Genomic DNA, 10,233 nt, shown 5'->3' on the forward strand with positions numbered 1-10,233 from the left:
AAAATTTATATATTTCATTCGTTACTATTTTATTCTTTTTTTTTAATAAAATTTTCTGAAAAAAAATATAATTTAAAAATAAGTTACGAGTCAATAGACGTACAAGATGTTGTTCAAATTATAATAAAGAGGTGTACAAAGGTAAAATTCGATAATAATATCTATAAATTTTATGCAACTTCCGTATTTCTTTCCCTTAATTGCATTCTTACTGTGCTCACCTCGGAAGTAATTTCTTTAAACGACATCATCGAGATAAATATTCGATGGCATCGACAAACTGATTTCGTACATCAATGGTAGAATGGATAAAGACGTTAGAAATGATATAAATCACGGATGGATTACGAGACAATTTTCCCCATTGTACCCTCTATGAACAATTATTCTCTCGTAATGGTTGTGCAAGAAAAGATTAATTTATTGATTCTTCTATTCGAAAAATTTCGGAATAAAATTATCGACGAGTTTTTAATAAAATTTTAATAAAAATTGAAGAAGAAAATTATTTGAAAATTATTTAAAAATTCGGAAATACGTAGTTATTTGGGAAAAGTATACTGTAATAAATCATAAATCTGTCCCACAGTATTGTCAATTACAGGATAGTAACAAGTTGTACAAGGTGTTCCTTTTAATCAAGGAACAGAAATCATTACTCACAACTCGTTTTTCCTTTCCAGCAGAAACGACAGTTAATCTGTCGAAAAAGCTGTGCAATAAGGCACGTGCAGCAATAAAGCCATAAAACACCATAAGCTTTAGCTTCCACTTAAATATGAAAATGACTGCGTACTGTCCGAAATGCATATTCTAATCCCTCATAACGGAAACCGTGACCCACAGACTCTACGATTTTACGACTGTATTGTCTACGTTACTCGCCAGCGAGTAATAAACAATTTTGTTCATTCCTGAATTTTTACGATCGTTGCCTCTCCACCTTGCTTGCTTGTATATATGCTTTTGACATATACTTTTCTGCAAATATTGAAATTGCTGAATTTTTAAAATTCAACACGCGTGGACGTATCGACGACGGTGTGGTCGATACGAAATTAAACGCGATACGTTGCAAAAAGAGAATAATAATATTAATTACAATGTATCACGTGTATTTTTCGTTGCTCAACGAATAACATATCTTTATATGTAGAATAGATCCAATTTTTGATTGCATTTCTGGTTGGTTTGCAACGACGACACGTTGACAGATATTTGGATCGACTTGGACTTGAGACAACAATGACGAACGGTATTCGTTTCTCATCGTCATGAAAGGGTTTATATTTTCCTTGGGCGTGGAATGCACGTGCAACGTGCGGCGGGAGCACGACTCTCGAGTTGCAGGTTTATAAATTCTCGCCTCGAGCGAGCCAGGTACACGAGCCGTGTCGAGAGGTCGAATCGTCAATGAGCACGATTCTTCCACTTTCGAAGAATGGAAACCGATATTCGGTGGAAACCAGCTTCGTAAATCATTTGAAATTTGTCTTTTCATTCAGCTTCCGTACGATCAAAAGTATATCCCGGTTATATCGCTTGCATAGGGCAAGAAAGATTAGAATTTTGATAGTGGCTTCCTTTTCTTCGTTTCCACTCGTTCAATCGTTATTAATATCCGTCTCGCACTCGCAAATGGAGATCGTATCTCGCCTCCTTATCCCTCGCGAGATCTTGTTGATTCGAGCCGGCCAACACAATAGGCGAGAAAGTGGAAAAAATATGGAAGATCGGAAATTCACAAGTTCGTCTATAATTTGCCCGGTCTGGAACGTTTATCGATCGTTCCATTGTCCGCCGTTTCACCCGCCACTTTGACAGGATTCTCATTATATCGTTTTCACCGGGGTTGGCAGAATTTCGAAAGAGGCTTGCCCATATCCGCGGCTCGTACCGCTGCTTTCCAACCCGACGATTTATAAGCCGACTTATGCGCCGACGATTTATGCTCCCATGCACTTCGTTCCGTCCCTTCGTCGTCGTTCCGATCGAGCTCGATCCCGTTCCGGTAATTTGCCGTCAGATATCCCCCGGTGCATTGTTTTTAGAACGTAAGGTCGATAATGGGCACGATGTCTCGCGGCACAATTCCTATCTAAACGTATCTCGCCGTTTTTTTTACCAAGATTTTACCCAGTTTGCGAGAGAACATTGTTACATCTTAGACTCGAGACGTTACAATTATCCGATATTTCGTCCGAATTTCTTCCTCGAGAAAATTCAAAACTTGTCGAATTTATCGATATTTTGTAAACGCAATGTTCGAAACAACGTTGGATCACACTCGTCGTATTTCGTTCGGCTCAAAATTTTTTAGTCACCGACGCTTCCGTTACTCTATGCTTGGCCTAGTTTTTCGAAACTATTTCGCAATTGTTGCAGAGTTCGGAAACCAGATCGGTCGATTCAAAAACGAGAAGCGGCGGGAACAGAGGGGTCGTAACACGAGACCGTGCGATTTAGCTGGATTTACCGGCTCGCGGTGTAATAATACGATCAGCGACACCCACGCGTCGATGGTTAATTTACGGGGTGGTAACGCGGTTACCAGAAAATAATCCGGCCCACGCGACTGAGGGTGGCGAACAGTGGCATTGGAATCTGGTTTCTTTTTTTTGTATTAATCACCACCACTCGTGTATAATAACTTTTCAACCGGATCCAATTTTCTTTCTCTTCTTCTTTTCTTTTCTCTCTCTGCTTCCGTGTGTTCTCGATACACTTTGGGTTTTTGTAAGAGGAAACGTGGAACAAGGTTTTCTTTCTTCTTCGTTAGATAAAATAAACCGCAGAGAATTTTCAAATCTCTTCTCCTCATTTAAATATTTACTTTGAGACGAACCGATATACTTTTCGTGAGATCATCGGATGATTCATACTTGCATAGTAACCGTAAAGTACTTAGCTAGCTTCTCTCTAAATAGAAATTAGTTTTCTATATACGTGCGTTTGTAGCTGGGTATTAATACAGTTGAAAAGTAACTAGTTAAAAATTTCGAATAAAGTTAACTTTGAGTAATCACATTTTATTAAAATGTTAGGAATAACATTTATTCGTAGTTATTATAGTCGATTCGATTACATCCTGGACCACCTGTTTGATGCTACAGTTATTTGCGATTATTATCACGTTTTGAACAATAAATTATCGAAATATTCGTAATTTCTATTATTATTAAACTATTAAATTTTCCCCATGATTTGTATAAAGTAGAACGTATATTTCGCGATATTTTCGTAAATCGAGTAAATAGAAATGTAATATTAATATTTGACATTGTATAACATTGTATGAGAACAAAGGTGAAAAGTGAAATATTAAATGGATAAGTTTCACTTATTTTGGTGAAAAATGTCCTTCTAATGTCCTTTCCATATTTTTCTACCTGCTATTTTAATATGGTCACTAACTTTTAACGTCAATCAACTTTTACAACCTAAATTCTTAGAAATATTTATTTACCTGCTTTTGTACAATAAACGGTATGGTTGCACATTTAAATAGTCTATTTCCAGAAGCTTCTTGCTTCACGTCGAGTTTTTCCTATAATTAACTTAAATAATCCTATCTTTTCATTTCCTTAAAATGGTAAAAATCTATGCGAATTTCCTCTTAATATTTCCTAAATTGCATTTGAATCTTGCAATTTATTGTCCAAATATTTCATTTAAACAAAATACCATAAAAATATTTTTAAATAAAGCCTATTCAAATTTCAATCCATCTTCTCTCAATACTTTCTAAATTGTATTTGAATCTTGCAATTTGTTGTTCATTTTTCAACTTATTCCTTTAACTTTTACTATTAAATTTTCCCTACCATTGGTTTGTATAAACTATTAGAACGTATATTTCGCGACATTTTCGTAAATCGAGTAAATAGAAATGTAATATTAATATTTGTATGAGAACAAAGGTATGAAACATTAAATTTATGGAAAAATTTCACCTTATTTTGGATGAAATGGAAGAAAATGTCCTTCTAATGTCCTTTCCATATTTTTCTACCTGCTATTTTAATACAATCACTAACTTCTAAGAAGTTACACGTCATGAACCAACTTTTACAACTTAGATACATAGAAATATTTATTTACCTGCTTTTGTACAATAAATGGTATGGTTATACATTTAAACAGTCTATTTCCGGAAGCTTCGCTTCAGGTTTTTCCTATAATTAACTGTACCAGGATCATATTTAGATGATTCACAAACTAGGAGTTAACTGTGAAATTTTACTTGACAAAATATATTTTATTATTTATTATCCCAAACTTTTCGTTCAAGTAATAACGAAAATTCCACGTGTTAGAATATTTTGAGAATATTTTCAAACAATAATCTATACAAATTTCAATTCATCTTTTTTCATCTTATTTAAATTGCATTTGAATCCTCCAGGTTTTTTATTTTTTCTAAATATTTCATTCAAGCAATTTTCAAAATACTATAAAAACACTTTTAAATAAAGCCTATGCAAATTTCAATCCATCTTCTCTCAATACTTTCTAAATTGCATTTGAATTTTGCAATTTGTTGTTCATTTTTCCAAATATTTCATTTAAACGATATTGAAAATATCATAAAAATACTTTTAAATAAAAACCTATGCAAATTTCAATCCAATATTTCTCTCAATATTTCTTAAATTTTGAATCTTGCAATTTGTTGTTCATTTTCCCAAATATTTCATTTAAACAATATGCCATAAAAATATTTTTAAATAAAAATCTATGCAAATTTATGTAAATCCAACTCCTTTTACCGGATTGATCGTGGAAATTTCCTGACAACTCTGACCACGTGCAAATTCTATTTTAAAGTAGCAGATCCAAACACTTGTAAATCACATATTCGCTCGTTCAAGAGCGCCATTATCATTTGACAGTTTTACACGTTGTTTACGCGATATCGGCAGATCTCCTAGTATACTTATAAATCTTGGTTCCTGTCGAGGAAACGGCGTACATTCGGAGTGCCGGTGACCATTGCCGATGAAAAGTCCCTCGAATGAGTCATCATGGTAGCAGAATTTTCAGTTTTCAGCCTGATGACAAGAAGCAATTTTACGACCCTGTTTTTCACATCTTTTACGATCGATGTGAAATTTCAGGTAGAGATGTACATGCGTCCTTGAAATAATTATGTACAAATATAGATTGTCGATATGTACAGATATAGGACAGAGAATTTTATTCGAGAAACTTTATTCTATGAATCGTAAAAAGAATATTCCAAGTTAGAGAAGACTTTGAACAGTATTTAAAATTTTCGAGATACACGATCAATCACAAAACTCTTTATTGATCTCTTGAATTCTAAATCTAATAAATTGTGTTATCGAAAAACGAAGCATAATTTTGCATGAAAGGTTGATTTTATTGTGGAATATCACTTTCCTGAAATTTTTCTAAAATATACTCCTTCGTAATAGGTACAAGAGTAATTTTAAATTGTAAAATATTCAGATTTTAATACTCTATTGTCCTATATTGGAAAATATTTTTCATGAAACATGAAAAAATTGATTTCACGCTTTATATATATATCCAAATTTTCATTAAAATTATACTTTTCATAATGAGGAGTGAATTTTCTTGAGGAAGATTTGCAAAGACTTGTAAAGACTTTTATAGCTTACTGTATCTACCGAACTTTTTTGAAATATTGAAAAGCAAGGTTATACAAGGTTAAAAGTTAAAAGCACAGGTTTTGAGGAATACCGATATATATAACTAATATACATGTGCAAGCAACTATTCGAAAATTTCCTTGATGAAACCTGAAGATTTGAGTCCACGACTAATTTAAAGCAAAGAAAGGAGATAATACGATAGTTTATTAAGAAAAAAAATTATATTTCGATCTACCTTTCAACCGAGAATCGATGATGTTGAATTTTCCCCACAGCTACTCATCGATCGTCAATCGATGAAAATTTTTCTTTTAATTAACCGTTTTCGTGCACGAGACGAATGATGTAATTAAAGAAAGAACAATCAGGAATCAATATTATCGGGGGAATATCGGCTTCCCTTCCGGCAGTTTCTACAGGCCTGCCGACTTGCAATGATTTACTCCGATCGATAATCTGATATGCAAATTATATTGGTAGAGATCGGTTACTTCCAACTTTAAGCGGCCTCCACAGCGTGGATACACGGTTTTAAAATATCGATTTAACCGGTTGAACAATCGTACAAGTATTCGCACAATGGACATCGAAAATATTTCTCGAAACTTCTCGAAAATGTGCTTGAAACCGGAAGAAAGTGCGGATGAAATTTCGAATTCTCGCTTCTTACCTTCTTTCGACTTTAAACGAAATGAATTATAATGGGTGGGGGAGGGGTGAAAGGTCGATACAATGTCGTAAACGAAATTTCGATATGGCGAGAACTTCAATCACGATCTCTTTTACACCGACTGAGTAGAGAAAGTCTCTCTAGCGAGGAAAATATCGAATAAATGCTAATCGTCGAAGTTCTTTGTATCGATACTTTATCTTTTGGAATTTTATCGTATCGTAAAATTACTCTGAATCCTCGAAATAAAAAAGGATATCGAAAATGTTTACAGATATAAGAGAAGCTTCAACGGCTTCAATCTTAACGCGATACCCATTTACCTCGTGCATCATCCTCGATTATCATCTTCGATCATTCCCATAAATCATTTCTCACGAACTTCCTCGATCGAGGCGCAAATCAGCCGGCGTGGCCTTGGAACGAAAGGAAAGACACAAGAAGCGCATTAAATCGAAGAGGAGGCCGCGCTCCTCGACGCTCCTCCGTTCCACCATCCGACTGTTTGCCTTCCTTCACGCACCGTTCGCGATATCATCGTCCAGCGATTCAATCCACCCACTCGCGAAACCCGGTGGTGTTGATGACGCGAGGTCTCTCTCATTGGCCGACCTCGAGACGATCGTATTTTAACCGTGGATCGAGACCCCGCTACGTGGGTAGCTGATCTCCATCAAATCAATAATTATCGATACGTGGCAATAATTGTATATCACTGATTAATACCTGGGCATACCGTTCCGCCGTGGTAATAACATTCCGCTTACAAATCGACCGTTCATCGCTTGAATTTTTATCCATCGCGTCCCAGTGATTCTCAAATCGTCTCGTCCTTTATTCGCTCGCTCTCTCCTTCCTTTCGATCCAGTGTGTGTTAATTAATTAAGATCGAAGTGCGATTGATTGAAAATATTCGTCGTTATTGTTGTTAAAAAAAAAAGAAATTAGGGGGGAAAATTGAAATTTTTCTGTTTCGTGGTGTATGGTCGACTTTCGAGACACCGTGTATATTCGACGATTTTATACGATCACGATGCTGAAATTCGGCCGCGTCATTCTTGGAGAATATCCTCGTTAATCACTCTCGCGTTAGGCCTTGTTGATAAAACACACGATCGGTGGAAGAGGGAAGAAGGGTTGATTGCCGGGTCTTTTTTCCCTCCACCCCTTCCTTTTTTCATCGGTCGATCGTTCCAGCTCCTTGGCGCAAATCTGTCAACACCGTAATAGGATGCGCCATTTAAAATATCGTCAGATATATGGGCATAATATGCAGATATGCGCGTAAAACGTGAACCTCGTTTAATTCTTTACTTCTTCTTTTTTCCCCTCTCTTCTCTCTATTTTGCAACATCATCGTGATTCTTGTTTCCTTTAACTTTAATCATTTTTTGGAATTAAGAACGTATAATACTTCAATATTCTCTTCGAACAGTTGTCCAATCTTTACTTTGTACTACTTTCAATCGAGAATTATTTTTGAAAGTTCACAAAGTTTTCTTTACACTATCAACTTACGATTTTTAGGGAGGAAAGCCAAATATCAAATTTCAATATCGATTTTATATCCAATCTTTACTTTTTAAATTAAATTTTGGAAAAAATTCGTAAAATAGGATTTTACTCCCCGCTTGATACGTCGATGTATGCTACGATGTATCAAGTAATAGAAATTCTTCGAATCTGTGGATAATGGAATAAAGAGAAATGGCCGCGAATCGCGTTCGACGATAAGAAGAGCGGGCAAAGCATAATGCCGTTCTGTACGTATGTTTTATGTATGAGAACAAGATTACTCGGCCACCACCCACTTGCTTTAGGGTCTACTACCACGACCTATTTCTGCTCCAACTTGGCGAGATACCGCACGTTGCCTCGATAAAAGACAATACCGATCGAACTTGCGCCGATTCGATCCGAACGATTGAGATTTAAGGGCGAAAGAAACGCGGTACAACTCGAGGAATTAAGAGCCCAAGCGCGCCTCGTCTTGCGGCTAATATCAATTAATTCGGGTGAAAGGTGAATTCAAAATGGATGATATTTTGCAAAATGTATGGATATACTTCGAAGCGAGATACGAATGAAAATAATTGAAAAAAAGTAAATGAATAATAGCGGATTAGTATTTCTTGATGCTTGAGAAAACTGAAATTTTAGAAAATTTAAGGGAAAATACAGGATGTGATTGAATATCTTTGTTATTTTCAAAGATATCGATACTGGATGATATAGTAAATCGTACGGTGTGGAAGAAGTTAATAATTTTGTTGCAGACAGATAGTTTTAAATCGTTCGCTGTATTTTTTGTCGCAGCGTATTTTCAAGACCGTTCTAGTAAATAAAAGTTTAAATAACAAAAATCTTATCTTGTGATAGATGTTACGATTGCCGTGCATCGATGCAATGTTGAAATCATCGAAGCTAACTACTTCTTATCATTTCCGCATAGATCAACACGTGTAGTCCTGTTTCATATCTTGCAATATATGTATATATGCTCGATTATCGAACCATATTATTGAATCAAACGTGATTATATCGAGAAGAACGATTCATATTTTCAGATGCGATTGTCAGAAAAAGAAAAAAGAAAAAGTTTATTCTATTTTCGATATATTTTTTTTCATACTCGGATTAAGTTTTCAACCACTTTGCACTCACGTGCATTCTATGCAACGTTGTAAATAATTAATATTGTACTCGATATTATATTAATATTTGTATTTGTATTTACGTACAATATGTATTTTTGCACACGTTTCCAATATTAATTTATGACTTCTAAGAAATTAGCATTGTAAAATTTGACAATGTACAAAATGAAAGGACTTCCGGAAGAAGATGTTTAACCAATCAGCTAAACAAATTTATACAAATGGCCAATAGTTTTGGGTTTCCCTTTCCCCCGAAAACGGAATACCCAATCGGAAGTCATTTTTCGAGTTCGTCAGGTATAATGAGATATCCCTACCACCGAAAATAGGGGTGGTCAAGACGGTCGGTCGTAGGTATAAATTAGACGACTTTGTTAAAATTTATCATTCAAGTTACAGTCGTGTTACAGTCAAGTTCTAGTCGTAGAGAAAAAAGTGCAAAGTAAATCGCAATCATGTTATTCTTATTCGTATTTTCGAAATTACTGCATCTTCCGTAATGATCAAAATGAGAGAGTAAGGCGCCATGAAGGACAACATTGGTGACATCGATTTCGAGGTATTTATTAAATTTTATTATATTAATTAAAATTTCATCAACGATTGTTAATTATTATAAGAATTAGAATGTCTAATAATAATATTTCAAATTATCATTTATATGTAACAGAAAATTTTTATTACAGCTCTTAGCAGTGTTCGACGATGTCCCAATGTTGTCACAATTAGAGAACATGATCTTGGACGCCACTTATCTTGACATCGATTCTCTCTTTGATCATATCTCTAATGCGACACATGGGACAAACGATGAACACGATCAAGCTACTAGTAGCTCTCAACAAACTTATATACGGCCACCAAACATCGAGGACAGAACAGGGGATAAGACGCAGACTCCACAGGATGAACATAATTTTTTAGCACCGAAAATATTTAAATGTATTTATTGCGACAAACAGTTTTACAACAAAATAGCATGCCGCAAACATCACGTGAAACATGTGAAGCAACTATTGCAGTGTCAATGTTGTGGAAGGCGATGTTTCAACGTTAGCGATCTTCGTAGACATTACAAATATTATCATTACTATGATTCTCGTGAAGTTATAATGGATTATCGTTGAAAATTTATTCGTGACAGCTACCGATAAAAAGAAATTTAAATTTTTACAATTCTTATTGAAAAAATAGTCCTAGTGAGAGTTTGCAATTAGAATGATTAGTGATATTTGGTAATATAATTTTTTTTTTTTTTTTTTTTTTT

The 10,233-nt window shown here is 34.9% G+C and overlaps 2 protein-coding genes across 2 annotated transcripts in view; both read left to right on the forward strand.

The window, feature by feature from the left end:
* The window catches only part of LOC102677316 (laminin subunit alpha-1), a 155,899-nt gene that overhangs the window by 77,069 nt on the left and 68,597 nt on the right, over nucleotides 1-10,233 (forward strand). The window lies entirely within an intron of this gene.
* On the forward strand, nucleotides 9,453-10,138 carry LOC116186009. The gene is made up of 2 exons (XM_031512029.1): nucleotides 9,453-9,525; nucleotides 9,653-10,138. The coding sequence occupies exons 1-2, from the start codon at nucleotides 9,493-9,495 to the stop codon at nucleotides 10,091-10,093; spliced, it is 474 nt and encodes a 157-aa protein (XP_031367889.1). The 5' UTR covers nucleotides 9,453-9,492; the 3' UTR covers nucleotides 10,094-10,138.

Source organism: Apis dorsata, unplaced genomic scaffold (genome assembly GCF_000469605.1).
Source record: "Apis dorsata unplaced genomic scaffold, Apis dorsata 1.3 scaffold_32, whole genome shotgun sequence".
Lineage (NCBI taxonomy): Eukaryota > Metazoa > Arthropoda > Insecta > Hymenoptera > Apidae > Apis > Apis dorsata.

What these genes read in the sequence shown, in the direction of transcription:
- LOC116186009 (XM_031512029.1), top strand. Translation starts at nt 9,493, where the DNA reads ATGAAGGACAACATTGGTGACATCGATTTCGAG. An exon ending in TTGGTGACATCGATTTCGAG is followed by an intron (nt 9,526 to 9,652) that starts GTATTTATTAAA and finishes TTTTTATTACAG; the next exon opens with CTCTTAGCAGTGTTCGACGA.